At 31.8% G+C, this 15,899-nt stretch overlaps 3 protein-coding genes across 4 annotated transcripts in view; 2 read left to right on the forward strand and 1 right to left on the reverse strand.

Annotated features, from left to right (window-relative positions):
* Window positions 1-1,101: 1,101 nt before the first annotated feature.
* The window catches only part of LOC108761886 (probable multidrug resistance-associated protein lethal(2)03659), a 74,228-nt gene continuing 59,430 nt past the window's right edge, over window positions 1,102-15,899 (reverse strand). Inside the window, exons 1-14 of one of the 2 annotated variants that reach the window (XM_018508647.1) lie at window positions 12,891-13,134; window positions 12,677-12,789; window positions 8,964-9,133; window positions 7,365-7,616; window positions 6,646-6,901; window positions 6,159-6,333; window positions 5,877-6,033; window positions 5,348-5,550; window positions 4,363-5,006; window positions 3,522-4,198; window positions 3,096-3,310; window positions 1,720-2,798; window positions 1,433-1,540; window positions 1,102-1,247 (exon numbers count right to left, since the gene is read on the reverse strand). In XM_018508647.1, coding sequence (XP_018364149.1) covers window positions 1,212-1,247; window positions 1,433-1,540; window positions 1,720-2,798; window positions 3,096-3,310; window positions 3,522-4,198; window positions 4,363-5,006; window positions 5,348-5,550; window positions 5,877-6,033; window positions 6,159-6,333; window positions 6,646-6,901; window positions 7,365-7,616; window positions 8,964-9,040 — 3,879 coding nt within the window. In that variant the 5' untranslated portion in view covers window positions 9,041-9,133; window positions 12,677-12,789; window positions 12,891-13,134 and the 3' untranslated portion in view covers window positions 1,102-1,211. Of the gene's footprint in view, window positions 1,248-1,432; window positions 1,541-1,719; window positions 2,799-3,095; window positions 3,311-3,521; window positions 4,199-4,362; window positions 5,007-5,347; window positions 5,551-5,876; window positions 6,034-6,158; window positions 6,334-6,645; window positions 6,902-7,364; window positions 7,617-8,963; window positions 9,134-12,676; window positions 12,790-12,890; window positions 13,135-15,899 lie in introns of those variants that run through there. The other variant, XM_018508646.1, reaches the window with a different exon arrangement.
* On the forward strand, window positions 13,570-14,826 carry LOC108761891 (uncharacterized). Its single transcript, XM_018508653.1, has 3 exons — window positions 13,570-13,821; window positions 13,918-14,368; window positions 14,761-14,826. Exons 1-3 carry the CDS (start codon window positions 13,756-13,758, stop codon window positions 14,763-14,765), a joined length of 522 nt encoding a protein of 173 aa, XP_018364155.1. The 5' UTR covers window positions 13,570-13,755; the 3' UTR covers window positions 14,766-14,826.
* On the forward strand, window positions 14,832-15,428 carry LOC108761850 (uncharacterized). Its single transcript, XM_018508609.1, has 2 exons — window positions 14,832-15,135; window positions 15,311-15,428. Exons 1-2 carry the CDS (start codon window positions 14,843-14,845, stop codon window positions 15,426-15,428), a joined length of 411 nt encoding a protein of 136 aa, XP_018364111.1. The 5' UTR covers window positions 14,832-14,842.

The following is a 15,899-nucleotide window of genomic DNA, read 5'->3' on the forward strand; positions in this document are numbered from 1 at the left end:
CTTCGTAAATAGGAACGATAATTAAAAAATACTTTTTACGATATAACAATTATAATAATTGTTTTAAGTACTTATACAATGTTGTCTAATTATGTTTCTCGTTGGCATCGAATCGTACGATTAAATCGTACAATTATATATACGATTTTTTAGATAATTATTATATATGTGTATTAGAAATAGAAACGTATCGTATATATTAATTGACTGTGTGAATGCAAAGAATTTATATTAACAAAATTATCTCTTTGTATTTACACAGACAAATAAAAAAAGTTCTGAATATATTGCTGTCTACATTGCATGAATTGTATAATAAAGTTTTTATACAATAAAGATGGATAGCAACAAGCATAAAATTAAAAACATTTATTTGATAAAAAAAACGAAAATGTGTTTCTGATTATTTTATTTCTCTACATAAGTATATAAAATTTTATTTTTACGCTTTATTTTAAATTTGTTCGATATATCACGTGTCTTGAAAAAGGTACGAATTTGAAAAGACGATAAAAGTGTAAAAGATGGACACTGAAAGATGAAAATACAAGAACAATTAACAGAAAACTATTCTGTTAATGTAAAATACTCGAATATATTTTATATATTAAGTATGTTTTGGCTGTACAATATCAGCTAAAAATATCAGTTACAACAGTCAAAATAAGCTAATATCGACCAATATTATTCAAAATATTTTGAAGCCCGTGGATATGCTCTGACCAACTGCAAAAAATAATAAATAATTTTGCTTATAATGGTTTTACGCAGCAATGACCATATTTTTCTGCAATTCTAGGTCAATATCTTTTAAACAAATAAGTGAATTTAAATAAACTTTTGCACAAATATTTATTATTTTTTTATCTGTATATGTTTAAAATTTGATTTAATTTTTAATGTTACTTTCTCATAAAATTTACAAATAAGTACTACAAAATATTTTATATAATATAATCAAGGCTAATAAAAAAACTAAATAACTTTTAAACCATTAAAAGAATTACGCTCAAATTTTACATAGATATTCAGACCTAATAATAAAACAATCTATATAATTTTTATGTTTTATATCTATAAAATTTTTTTATATTTTTGGCAAGTTTTAAGATGTAACACATACATCTTTAATAGATTATATAATTTAATAAGTTCGTCAAATGCAATTGTTCTTGCATCCTTTTGGCACATAATCGTATTGAAAATTGTGATTATCTGGATGGCGATCTATCTATTTTGTAGAAATTCTGTAAAAAAGTCACAATAATTTGTTAATAACAATTAGTTTATAAGAATAATTCAAATGTTTCATTAACTTTTTCTTTGACAAATAATTAAATATTTAATTCTCTCTTTAGAGTGAAATCAAATAATTATGGATACTTTATTATTTTATAATACGATCCTGTCGTTAATTTTAATTACTGCTTACCTTCGTAGCTATATCAATAAGATTTTCGGTCATAGCAGCACCAGTCTGCTGTACCATATTATAAAAGTATCCTTTTTGTTGTAAAAGGATATACGGATGACCAAGTTCCTAAAATTAACATTTATAATAGTTTTGTAAAATGCTTGTATCGAGAAAAAAATTCTGAAATCTAAAAATTTTGTGATTTGAAACACTTGCTATCTATTTCTTTAAACACATAAATTGTAGCATTAAAATTATCGGAATCGTGTTCCTTTTTAATTATTTAGCTATTGATTTGTACTTACTACAAGATGTCCAGCATCCATCACGAATATTCTATCACTGTCCATAATGGTATTCAATCTGTGAGCTATGGTAAACACAGTACAGTTTACAAATTTCGTCCTAACTGTCTTTTGTATAAGGGAATCCGTGTAAGGATCGATGTTGGCAGTTGCTTCATCTAATATCATAATCCGATTGTTCTTAACAATAGCGCGCGCGAGGCACAGTAGTTGCTTCTGGCCGACGCTGAAGTTCGATCCTTCATCGGACACCTTTGTGTTCAATCCGGCAGCCATCTCAGAAATCGTCTCCTTCAACTCGACGTCCTGGAGCGCTTGCCATAGTATGGCGTCGGAATACTGATCGAAGGGATCGAGATTCTGTCGTAGACTACCGGTGAACAGGAATGGTTCCTGAGGGATAATACTGATCTTGGAGCGTAAATCGTGTAGGGCGATAGCGCCGGTGGATATATCATCTATAAGGATCTCACCCTCCACGCAGGCTAAACGAAAGAGAGCGTTGATCACAGATGACTTTCCCGCGCCAGTTCTGCCAACGATACCGATCTTCTCTTTCGGCATGACGATGAAACTGACGTTCCTGAGGATGCAAGCGCCTCGAGGATTATATTTTAAGTTTACGTTTTTAAACTTCACAAGACCTTTTGTGGGCCAATCGTCCGACGGTTTGGCATCCGGTTTGCTCTCAATCATCGGCTCCTCCTCCAAGTGGCTATATTCGAGTATTCTCTCTATAGAGGTCAACTGGCTCTCCAGTTCGGCCGTTTGTCTAATTCCCCACTGCAGCATATTTGTCAACGCCATAGTTTGCGTGAGTAGCAGACCGATGTTACTAACAACAGCCAATCCGTCAATAACCGTGAAAGCTATAATTATTGCCCCGATGTAAAGCTGGCAAATCACATCGATGTAGAAGCCGAATGCTCGAGAAGTGGACAGGAAGAGGAAGCAAGCGGATGTATGGACATCCTGATGAACGCACAGGTCAGACATCAGTATCTCTTCGGCGTTGGAAGCTCTAATTGTCGTCAGACCTTGCAGAGACGCTCCGAGGAGGTCGAAAATCGGCGATCGTGCTAAGCAAGTTGTTTTTTTATTATTATATTATTTATTTTAATTTTCGTTAACTTATACAGTACAGATTAGTTCAACAATATTTCAGTGTTGCAGCAATACTGCTGTAAGCTTCTGTGCTGTATGGATAAAAACAAAATCCGAAATCTAATATATGAAGAAAACAACTTTAACACAAATAAAATAATTAGTTCAGCATGCAAACGATTTAAAAGTATAATGATCGAAAAGAGAGATCGAAAGTAACTTCTCACTGGTTACAAATATTGCTGTTTGTAAATATTGCATGGATTACTTACTTGTCCCTTCGAGGCGCTTGATACTGCGACTGGTGCTAATATATATCATTCGGAGATAGATGAAAATGCAAACGCAAAGCACAGTGGGTATCGCCAACCACGGGGTAACCGCTATGACCATAAGTATTACCGTGATCGTGATGAGTCCGATAACTATGATGTCGAATACGCACATTGATAACAATAAGTCGACAATATTGATATCCCTGGCAAATCTAAAATAAAAAAGGTTTCTCTTTTTTTAGATTAAATTAGGCTAACTTTATCAAAAAGTTGTTAAAAATAAATGACAATAAATAAAAAATACTATAATGATTATAGTTAAATAAAAAATATTTTAAATAGTTATTAGAGAGCGCACTATTAAAGAGAGAAGAAAAATTAGACGTACGTCTAATTAGTTGCCATATGCTCTTCTACACTTACCTGTTTAATATACGGCCAGCTGGATTAGTACTGTAGAAATACATGGTTGCACGCAATATACTGCGAAACATGGCGGAGTGGAGATTTATCGAGGACCACATGCATACATTAAAGTACACGACTGTTTGTAATTGCCACAGTAGTATGATGGCCGCTATCATAGCGGTGTATATGTAGAGCATGAAATCGCGGGACAGGGGACCTTCCCACTGAAAGTCCCAGGTAGAGTTACCCATTTCATGCCACGAGCTAGATTCGACGTTTACCCAGAACGCGACGAAATAATCGCTACCGCCGGATACTACTTGGTTCGTTACGAAGATCAACATCATCAATGTGATCATAATAGGGCTCTTACTCGCCTTAAAGTAAGCGAATAATGTTTTGCGAGATACGCGACCCTTTGCCAGAGTTTCCTGTGTATCAATCGGTAAGATGTCCCCATGATCTTTCGTCTCAACTTTTATCGAAATTTGACGCTGAATCTCGGACTGTCTACGCTCAATCTCTTTGTCCTTCGTGTCTGCTGCCTTCACCAACTTCATAAAATCGTGGCCCAATGCTTGCAGTTGGTCGAATGTACCTTGCTGCTCGATACTACCGTTGTTCATCACAATAATCTGATCGGCGAGCTGCAAATACTGCAGCTGATGCGTCACCAGAATTCTCGTTTTCCCCTAACAGGTAATTGTTAAATAAAATAATTAAAATTTTAAATCACAAGAATCTACCCAAGAGATGTCCTAAGGATATCTAGAGGATACCCTTAGGACATTTTAAGATATTCTAATCACTCGGAGAACTGTGTTATGTAGAAATATGAATATTTTGCGAGTCTTACTTTTAGATAGCCGAAGATACACTTGTCTACAAGACGTCTGCTGACGTGCGAATCCACGGCAGAGAGAGGATCATCCAACAAGTAGATATCAGCGTCTTTGTATATCGCTCTTGCCAAATTGATTCTGGCACGTTGGCCACCGCTCAAATTCATCCCCCTCTCGCCCACGATGGTGCGATCGCCATGGGGAAACGAGTTTATGTCTGATTCCATCTGGCAGACTCTGATCACTTCATCATAACGCGACTTATCCATCGTCTGTCCGAACAGAACGTTCTGCTTCACAGAGGACGCGAAGATCCACGGTTGTTGACTGACGTAGTTTATTCTGCCACGGCATTCGATACTTCCACTTGTTAGAGGTAATTCCTGAAGTATCGCTTGTAAGAGACTACTCTTGCCCGAACCCACCTGGCCGACAATGGCGATGAAGCTTCCAGGTGGTACGGTCAAGCTTACATTACGCAACGTATCTTCCTTACCGTCGCCGTGCCACTTGGCGTTTACGTTAATCATAGAAAGGGCGTACGAATCAGTGACTGTCTGACATATAAGGTTCTCTCTCGTTTTGGTGATCTCATCGTGTAGCATGAAGCTTCGCAGACGGCGAATACAAACTAATGCCTGTACCAATTGATGGAGACCTTTGAAATAAGTTTATTAAATATATCTTATTTTATTAATTATCTTTCTTGTTAAGATAGGAATATAACTCAGTAATATAATAGCAATCTTCAACAAGTACTAAATTTTGTTAATCTTTTTTTGTATTATTTTTAAAAGATTGTTAAAATTAAAATATATATAGGAAGTAAATGATTTAATCTATATATATATCGGATTTTTTTAATATAAGGTTTTATTTTTTATATCTTATCTTTAATTATAGGTAAAGCTATTATAAGTTATAATTTTTACTAAAGATTATTTCTTTATGTCGTTTATAAAAATATCAAATCTTGAAATTTGCATCGAATTATCTTACCCATTGAAAATCCGAAAATCAGCGAATTCCGTAAAACGTTGTAATATGCTGTTACTAAATACACTTTTTCGGCATTGATGTAATTCCCGAATAGAACGTATGACAATACCGCAACGAAGATACTAAGTCGTGGTACACAGCAGTCAAGAGTAAGAGCTAGTTGTCTCAAGATGGAGTATTTCTTTATTACGCTCATTTCCCTCCTGGAAATAATTAAATTCCGATAACAATTTGATATTAATAAAAGTAAGGACATGTACAAAACAAATCCTCATATTAATTATAAGGAAAAATAATGCGTAAAAATAATAATATTAAACATATTAAGAATTTTAAGCACGACCGTACATGTTAATACATCAAATACGATAAAGAAAGCCAACATTGGTCAAATTTTGGATGTTACAAATAATACATTATACATATATTCTTTTATTGAATCAATTCATTCCAGATATTAATAATATTAAATACCAAAAAAAAAGAAAAATAAGATGAGAGATAGATATATGCTTTTAGTTATACTTACTTCCTCGCCTTTTCCACGAGATTAGAAAAAGGAATCTCCCAAACATACATTTTAATTACTTGCAATCCAGTAATTACCTGATTCATCAACCTAAGTCTATTGTCTGTTTTTTCTGCTGATTTGAGCGTTAAAGGTGCAATTATCTTCGCCAAAAACGCTGAAATAGAATGTACCATTTTGAAATATTGTGACAATCTTATCAATACGTAATGCAATATTGTTACAGAGATGTATTAATCGTACGATTTTTACAATCATTTATTAACAGAAAGATGCCAATACCTTGAAAAGGCATGAACAGTAAAAACACTGTTATTCCGATCAGTGCTGCCCATCCAATTTCGAAAAATGTAATGTATGTGATCCATATGATTTGAAGAGGGGCGATCCAAATGTAATGCAGATCTACCAGGGACGCTTCCAATCTAGTAATATCGCTACTCAGAAAATTTACCATCTAAAAATGTATAAACTCGGGGATTAGTCTTTTAGCAAACATTTATTAAAATGTTCTTTTGACTATGGTTTTATATATGGTATAAATATTAATAATACATGTGTATATATACATATATACATATATACATATATACATATATATATATGTAATATCGTTTTAAAATTATTTTAATACAAAAAATTTCTTTATATTTTTTAATATCCCTATTCTTGTAATTTCTATATTCTTTATATATGTAGTGCTTCCTCTACATCACATTTGATCAGACATACCCTGAGGAAGTGAATATTTAGCTTGTATCTGGCTCACCTGTCCAACAGATGTTTCACTGTCTAACACAGAATTGGAGAGCTTTAATATTTTTCGATAAATTAATGCGGTACAAGCTACTTTAATTTTCAGTCCTATGTGAAAGGAGCAATGTACGCAATAATGCGTAATAAAAGCATCCATGATGGACAGAAGAATTATACCGCCTGCGCTGTAATATATCTCGTCGCTCCATTCTTCTTTGTTGATCGCGAAGTAGCGCAACAAAGTAGCAAGTAATAACGGTTGATACATTCTGTAATATAATTAAACATTATTAGAAGCAATAACGTGTATGAAAATTATATTATAATTCAGATATTAATAACTTATTAACTTATAACTTTTGACTGAACAATTTTTCTTAAATTCACGCTGAATCGTCTAAAAAAGTAAAGTTTATTTTTACTAATGATTGATTATGATAAATCATTAATATACATATATGTATAAAAAAAATTATTTTCTTTTTTATATTTGCAGTTGGATTTTCTAATTAGATAAAATAATCTTCCACTTCTACACATTACCTATTTGTCATTATAATGAAAAAACTATTATAATTAATACATATGTATTACATACATATCCAACTTATTTACAATATTTATTTAGTAACGTAGTTTCCATTTCAGAGCAAGCAGTAAGTAAAGCCAAAATTTGATTTCAAATGCATCATATTGATATACAATTTGTTTATCTTTATTTGCTTAACATACCTAGAAAACAGCTCCATAACTGCTTCTGCAATTCCAATTAGGAGAAGCGGTTTTCCGAAACAGCGCAATAGCACCCTAAGTAATTGTGGTTTACTGCCATTTTTCTTTTTAGCACACGATTCCACTTCTCTTTCCCAAGCTTTACCTATAATTTCACCTAAGTTGTTGGTTTTGTCTTGTGTAAGAGTAGCATAAAGATCGGTCTCCTCCAAATCTTTTTTGTAGCCAGTTCGAAAAATTTTTTGGGTCCACCTATATGTATTAATCGTTAAACTCCTTAAATTCACATATAGTAGATACTTAATTATTATTTTAACTCATGCAAATATATGAATATTTGCATGTATGCACGGAGCACATACAAGTGCATACGCATACTGCGAAGAACCTTGAACGCGCATTAAAATATTATACATAAAGCTTCAAAGCATTGCATCAAGAGTATTTATTTCCAATAAAAATATCTTTAATATTTATATTTCCTCCTCATCAAATCGTATTGACACATGTGTACATATATAAGGGTGTTTCATTTTAATAGCCCCAGGCAAATATCTCGAAAAATATGGAAGATACAAAAAAATGTTTCAGACAAAAGTTGTATGGTTTCGAGAGGGACACAAGATAGTATTATTGGTTTGATTTTGGATGGCGTTGTCAAAGTCAGGCAAAGGTTACATTCAATTTTTTATATGGAATATAAAAACCCTCCAATTTTTTATTACATATGCTTATAGCTTACCTGGAGAGCTTTCCAAAACACTATAATAAAATATTTTTTTATTAAGTCCTTTTCGAGTTATGTGGCTTGAAAATCATAGTATGTGCCGACATTAGCATTACCCAAAGTGTCCGACCGACGGCTAAAATCTCTTGAATGTTGTTCTGAAGGACCTGGATAACATTTGTCAAGATCAAGACTATTGGAGGTTGTATCTCTTATTTTCATTTTTACGTAAAAATAAAATTTTAGTGCAAAAGTGAAAATAAGAGAAACAATCTCCAATGATCTTGACAAATATTATCCAGGTAATTATCCTGAACAACATTTAAGAGATTTTAGCCGTCGGTCAGACATCTTGGGTAATGCTAATGGCGGCACATACCATGACTTTCAAGCCACATAACTCGAAAAGTACTTAATGAAAAAATATTTTATTATAGTGTTTTAGAAAGTTCTCGAGATAAGCTATAAGAATACGTAATAAAAAATGGGGGATTCCATTTAAATAATTTAATGTGACCTTCGTCTGATCTTGACAACTCCACCTAAAATCAAATCAATGATACCATCTTATGTCTCCTTCGAAACGATACAACTTTCGTTTGAAACATTTTTTTGTATCTTCCATATTTTTTGAGATATTTGCCTGGGGCGATTAAAATAAAACACACTGTATGTATATATGTGTATGTATATATATATAATATATTTTAGAATAAATGCATTTTTTATGAGTAATTCAATTACAATAGCTAATTGTTAAACTTTCGATTACAATATATTAAAATTTTCACAAACAATCTATGTAAGTATACATATATACACATTTACTTTTAATTTAAATAACATTATAAGATATTATTTGTAATACTTACCAAAAAGTGAGAATAGAAATTACATTTGCGTTTTGTCGTGGATTTTTTGGATATTTTTGTCGATCGTTGCTTATCATGGTGACTCATAAAAATTTTATGCATCTTCAAATATGTTTCATTTTAAATACAGAGAAAGAGAACTGGACTACCTATATGTTTTTTAATTAGTCCTGAAAATAATTAATTAAAATAATAAAATAAGATAACGGGATCGAGAACGTATGAAAGATATTCTATAGATCAAACGACTTTATTTTAATTATATTTTTGATGAATTAACATCAAGAAAAATGTGAAAGAAGGCCATCATTGACCTCAAGTCTCTAATTTTCAATATATACATATTTTATTCTTACACATTTGATAATTAATTTAACCAAATTTAATTGAAAGTCGTTCACTTAATAATTAAAATGAGCTAATTCAATTGATGATAATCCAATTAACGATTGATTTAAACAAAATTAATCGGAAATCGCCTAATTGATGAATGATTTAAGAAGGTGTTTTTGCTTTTAGCATGAGTTTCAAAAAAATTGATTTTTTCCATTTTTAAATACTCTAAACCTTTAAAATATATTTTGAGAACTCAAATTGCCTAAAAATTATTTAGAGAATCAATTTTTTCCGATTTATGCATTTTTTAAAGAAATAGTACATCTATTCTAAAATTGTTACCACGACAACTCGTACAGTTTTAATCCGATGAACTTAAAATTTTAAAGAAATGTTCCATCACTTATCTTTCTCGGCTAAACTACCACGAAATAAAAATTTCAATTTTTTAATTTTTGCAGCAAGAAAGAATATTCATCCCTATTTGAATATTCTGAACTTACAAAAATTTATCTCCATACCAAACAATAGTTCTGGCATATGGTGTAACTGCAGTCATTGTTATGGCCTTATAAAATGTAAACTGATAATGACACAATTTACAATGACGGATTAAACACGTTTCTATTTACCACGTTTACACAATTGAATTTACACCGAAGTTATAACTTCAGTTTTATATTAAAAATATTATTAAATAATAGCTGTTCTTTCGCTCACATGACATTTTTTCGCTGTAGTGAAAAACACTCTCAAATGACCATTCCCGGATTAAGAACAAATATAAAAAATTATGAGAAATGTACTTACACTTGTGTTACACTTGTTTTACGTTGATATTTTTCGTTAAGTATTAAAATTAATTATAAAATAAAAATCGTTAATTATAAGATATTCTCTAACTAGGAGTATTTATTTTTGGTAACTATATAGGAACGATCCTTCGGCTTGCGCTCCTCAGCTTATATTGCGGCTATAACTGTGACAATTGCGTTGACGTTGTTGTACGAAAATAAAGACCGTAGACCAAAAGACGTGAAAGGTTGCCGAGATTTGTAAACAAATCATGATGTATCCACACACTTCTATAACAGATTGCTAACTCAATGTGATAGAAAGAGATGAATCTGATTCCGAATTGTCCTTGTTTCAGTTTCCATGTGCGTATGTAGGTATGCGTCCTGTCTATGAGTATCGCGTGTTTATATGAAATGAAAATACTATGTTAGTCATAACAGAAATTATCGACGGTCACATCTTAAATTCAGAATATTCAGAAATAAAGATGAATATTCCTTTTATCTGCAAAAATAAAAAAAGTTGAAATTTTTATTTGATGGTAGTTTAACCGAGAAAGGCAAGTGTTGCAAACATTTCTTTAAAATTTTAAGTTGATCGGATTAAAATTGTACGAGTTATCGTGGCAATCATTTTAGAATATATTATTTCTAAAAAAAATGCATAATTCGGAAAAAATCGATTCTTTAAATAGTTTTTAAGTAACTTGAATTCCCGAAATATTTCAAAATATATTCTAAAGGTTTAGAGTATTCAAAAATGGAAAAAATCGATTTTTTGAAACTCATGCTAAAACCAAAAATACCCTCTTAAATCAATCATCAATTATGAGATCTTTGATTAATTTTGTTTAAATCAGTCGTTAATTGGATTGTCATCAATTGAATTCGTATTTCAATTGTCAATTGAAGAACTTTTAATTAACTCCACTTGATGCCTATTTCCACCAACATAGATTAACTTTAATCTCGGTTGAACTTACTCTTTGTCTTTTTCTAATCTTTAGAACTAAAAAAAGAAGAGTAAGTTGAACCGAGATTAAAGTTAATCTACATTGATGGAAATGGGCATGAATCAATTGTAAATCGAAAAGTTTCGATTAAATTTGCTTAAATTAATTGTTATTTGAATAATGTTTAATTAAATTCGCTCATTTTAATTGTCAATTAAAGGACTTTTAATTAACTCCGCTTTAATCAATGGTCAATTGAATAGTTCAATTGAATTCACCCACTTTGATTATCAATTTTAATAGTTTTTGTTTTCGTTAATTATATTAGTTTAAAAAATTTTGATTGACAGTATGAACAACCCTGCTCTAAAAGACTTCGTATCAACCTTATGGAATTTGGCTTTCTGGTCAAATTGGCTAAATTTTGAATATGTTGCAGTTCTCGTTATTTTAAACAAATGTCTCCATGAATTGGAAGACCAACTTCCTGCTATAATTAGTTTTGGCGCTACACGTCCTAGAAGGTTTATTTTATAAAAAATTGGGTTTTGTTTGTTATTAATATTATATCATTATCGATATATAATAAGTGTATATGCTTACGTGCGTGTGTGTGTGTGTATTTATGTATATACCGAATGTCGCATTTTAACCCTTTGTCCTACAACCACGGGTGAGACTCGTGGTAAGGAACTTGATCCATAAACAATAAGCACGAGTCAGACTCCTTACCACGAGTCTCACTTACCAAATTCCTTACCACGAGTCTCACTCGTGGTTGTAGGTCAAAGGGTTAAATGATGATCTCGGGAATATCTCTTAAAAAGTGCATTTTAGAAAAAAAAATGTTTCAGATGAAAGTGGAATGGTTTTTAAGGAGATGTATTTTGGTTATGTCGTTTTTTTTCTAGGTAGAGTTTATATCAATTGACTGATCTCAATACCTTATACGTTAATACTTTTGTACGTAGAACAATTAGAGGAATAATATTGTATACAAAAAATCGTATAACTTTATTTTTAAAAATGAAAGTGACTTTTGTATCTTTTTGGCGCTTCCACCTAGAAAAAAAACGACGTAATCAAAATATGTTCCTCTCGAAACCCTTCACTTGCATCTGAAACATTTTTCTTTAAAATGCACTGTTTAAGAGATGTTTTTGAGTCGTTTAAACTGGGATATATATAAATAAAAGCGCACGCGCGCGCGCGCACACACACACGCACACACACACACGCACACGCACACACACACACATCTATTATATGTCTTTCAATAATAATATAATATCAATAATATATAAATAAAAATCTAATTTTTTAAGAATGAATTTTTCAAGACGTATAGCGCAAAAACTATAAGTTATAGAAGGAGGTTGATTCAACGAAGACATTTGTTCAGAAGGATGATAACTATACATATCCAAAATTTAACCAATTTGACCAAAAACCAATTTCCATAAAGTTGAGGGGGTCTTGTATCAAAAAACCTGTAATTAAAATTAAAGCTATGAGAGAGAGAAGTACTTATATGATATATTAATAAACATAAAATTTAAATTTAAAAAAGTAGCTTAGAAGGTGTTTTAAGTAATTTTCAAATTTTTTAAATGTATTCTGTACTCACCAAATTTATTGTAATAAAGACCTTTTCAAAGCTCTCATTAACCGTCTGGAAACAAGGCAGTCGAGTTTGTCTGACACTTTATCACACTCTCCCTGTGCGCTATATCATATTTCCTTGAATGAGAACGATACATATTCTTATCGTGAGTAAAGTTGAACAGTATACATAATGCAAACAAATTTTCAAGAAAAAGAAGATATTTAAAAGATATAACCAATTAGCTCATTCGAGTAATGCAGCTCTAGCGTGATGACTGAGTTATGTACTTGGCGAAAGACGCTACTGTGTCTACTGAGTCTCGTTATCCTGATGCTTAAACGGTTGTAAATTTACTGATAGCACAAATCTCTCTTTTTATCACCGTTTTTAAACGACATGTGTTTATACTTTTGTAATATAAGAGCTAGTCGTTTTAAAACATTTTTAAATTTAGCCACCTGTTTATTTATGTCTTGTATTTTTTGTTATTATTCATTTTTAGGAATATTTATTATTTAATAATTAATTTACTCGATTTAAATAATTTATTTTATTCGTATATAATATGTCATCAAATGAAATAAGTCTAGTCTGAAATAAGTATTACTCACACATATACACGCACATATAACATTAAAGTCAGTAAGTACTAGCTAGTTGCACACTGAACACTATATTTTTCTAACATTTGGACGTCGTGTAATTCTTAATACGAATGAGAACGACACAATATACGAGCGAGAACGATACTTTCTTTATCTTTATTTTTTTGTATGTTCAGAAAGTAACATCTGGCAAATAGCTGCAGTGAAAGGAAACGATATTATTGCATGTCGAAACAGTCAAGGAACTCCTGTTTCAAGGGAAATAAGAAAACGAGCTCGAGGAGAGCTGTAATTATGGTGTGTCTGCGATATTTTTGGCGAAATTCTTATACTTTCCGTATTCGACGTCGTATGTGAAAGAGGCAACGAAAAAAATATATGCGCGACTGGCTCGTTAATCTTGTAAGAAAATTGATGTTATCCATTTATTTTGCATGATCGGCATGCCCCTACACTTCTCAGCATTTGACTAGAAAAGTTTACCTCGAAGCTAGTATGATGTATCTCTTGTCAGTCTGCTGTATACCTTCGACTAGCGTCGAAGTCCAAAAAGTCATGCAGGTACGAAAGTTAACAACAATATGAAGAATATCCTATCATCATCTCTAACGAAACAAACTGTAAATTCCTGAATGATGATATTTCTTTCATTTTTAGTCCGAAGCTGATCTCACTGAAGCATTAAACCTAGTAATTTGGAACAAACGATTCATGTCTTTTTTGGGCTTATGGCCGCTCAAGCCGAATCAGTTTCTATTCATATTTTTTACCATATACATGATAATTTATTGTATCATGGGAGCAGGTCATTTGATCAAGAATTTTGATCAGCCGGAAGTCGTCATCGCAAATTTAACAGATAACATACTGTTTGCAATGATATTGGGAAAACTGCTCATATGCAAACACAACTGCGAGATAATGGTGGAGTTTCTGAAAAACATCGAAACCGATTTCACGACAAGGATGTACGACAATGTCCAGGAGAAAATGGCGTATCTATATTATAACAAAATCGCACAGCTTTTCGTGAAGATATCGACAAGTATGGCAGGGACAGCAGCCACGATGTATTACTTAAGGACATTTTTCGAAAATTGGAGCGCGAGTAAGTACGACCATTATATATTTTCAAGCGTAAGACTTAAAGCTATATTTCATGATAATGGTTTAAAAAGCATTATCTATCGTTCATTATCTATCGTATCCTCGAGTCATTATTTGCTATTCCAAAGTGGAATGTACTATGCAGACACGTTGTGTTCCAACTCAATACTTTTAGATATTGAGATGCTATAAGTAATACAAATTTAATTTTTATTTGAAATAATTGAATAATACAGCACTGTCGTTTATTTTAATAAAACCGTATTTTGTGATGCTACAATTTTTATTTCGAATATTGAAATATTTTTAATTCTATTTATACGCTGTAAAAGGCTATAAGCTAATTTATAGAAAAAGATAAAGTTACTTGCAATTGGTTTCTTTCTGGGTCAGTTTGATCGACGATTACGCATATTCTAATCAGGCTATGGTTGGATAAATATAATAAAGACGATGGAAAATTAAATGTAACGTGATGTATATAGTTGTATCCGGTAATTTTTCGTATAAATTACCGTATCCGGTTCATCCCTTCTTTGAGATCAAGGACACTCCTACGTACATATGCATGTGCGCATATCTGGCGCTAGCTATAGTGATTATAGTATGCGGTTATGCTGGACCAGATGCTTTTGTACTCAGCATGGCTCTTCATGTTTGCGGTCAGTTTGCCGTTTTATCATGCAAAATCAACCATTTGTTAAGAGATAATGAGAATTATCATTACCACATCGGTAATATTGTGTTGAGACATTACCACCTAATAAGGTGAATTCATATTTAATTTATTACACGTAATAATAAGATTTTAACATAATAGTAATTTTAATTATAATGCGTTTGCATAGGTATATGTTACTCCTTATATAGATTATGTCAAGCTAACTATTATAGTCTGGTATCAGGAATAATACGATATTTTAACAATGCATCACAATTCCAGATTAGCAGAGATCTTAGAGAGCAATTTCAACATAATATGCCTACAGCAAACTCTGGGCACTTTATTGTTGCTCTGTTTCACAGTATATCATATGATTTTGGTGAGCTTTATGATTTGAAGGTTGGACTATTCACTTTACAATTTGCCTCTCCTATATTTAAAAAGATATTGATGCTAAATAAAACATTTTAGCAGTATTTTATAATTGGATCAAAAATGAGTGTTAAACTTTTTAAAAATTTGGTGCTTATTTTTCTTTCAAGTTTATTATAGATTTTATCAATTAACTCTGCACTAATTATATAGAAAATTATGGATCCTTGTGAAAAGCGTTTGTTTTTACGTATATGTTGCAGCCACAGACTTCTATAACTAGAGATGCGAGTTACGTATAAAGCGCATAATGCATCATTTGTTTTTGTTATTAATCAATTAATAAAGAAGGATAAAATGATACATCATGCACTTCACGCGGAACGCACCCTAGACTACTAATTCAATATGATAGGAAAGAAATGAACTTGATTCCGAGCTTTTCTTGTTTTAGTTTACATATGCCATATTCTTATGCACGCGTCCTGTCTGTGAG

This window comes from Trachymyrmex cornetzi, unplaced genomic scaffold (assembly GCF_001594075.2).
Source record: "Trachymyrmex cornetzi isolate Tcor2-1 unplaced genomic scaffold, Tcor1.1 scaffold270, whole genome shotgun sequence".
NCBI lineage: Eukaryota > Metazoa > Arthropoda > Insecta > Hymenoptera > Formicidae > Trachymyrmex > Trachymyrmex cornetzi.

What these genes read in the sequence shown, in the direction of transcription:
- LOC108761891 (XM_018508653.1), top strand. Translation starts at nt 13,756, where the DNA reads ATGATGTATCTCTTGTCAGTCTGCTGTATACCTTCGACTAGCGTCGAA. An exon ending in AAGTCCAAAAAGTCATGCAG is followed by an intron (nt 13,822 to 13,917) that starts GTACGAAAGTTA and finishes TTTCATTTTTAG; the next exon opens with TCCGAAGCTGATCTCACTGA.
- LOC108761850 (XM_018508609.1), top strand. Translation starts at nt 14,843, where the DNA reads ATGTATATAGTTGTATCCGGTAATTTTTCGTATAAATTACCGTATCCG. An exon ending in AGACATTACCACCTAATAAG is followed by an intron (nt 15,136 to 15,310) that starts GTGAATTCATAT and finishes TCACAATTCCAG; the next exon opens with ATTAGCAGAGATCTTAGAGA.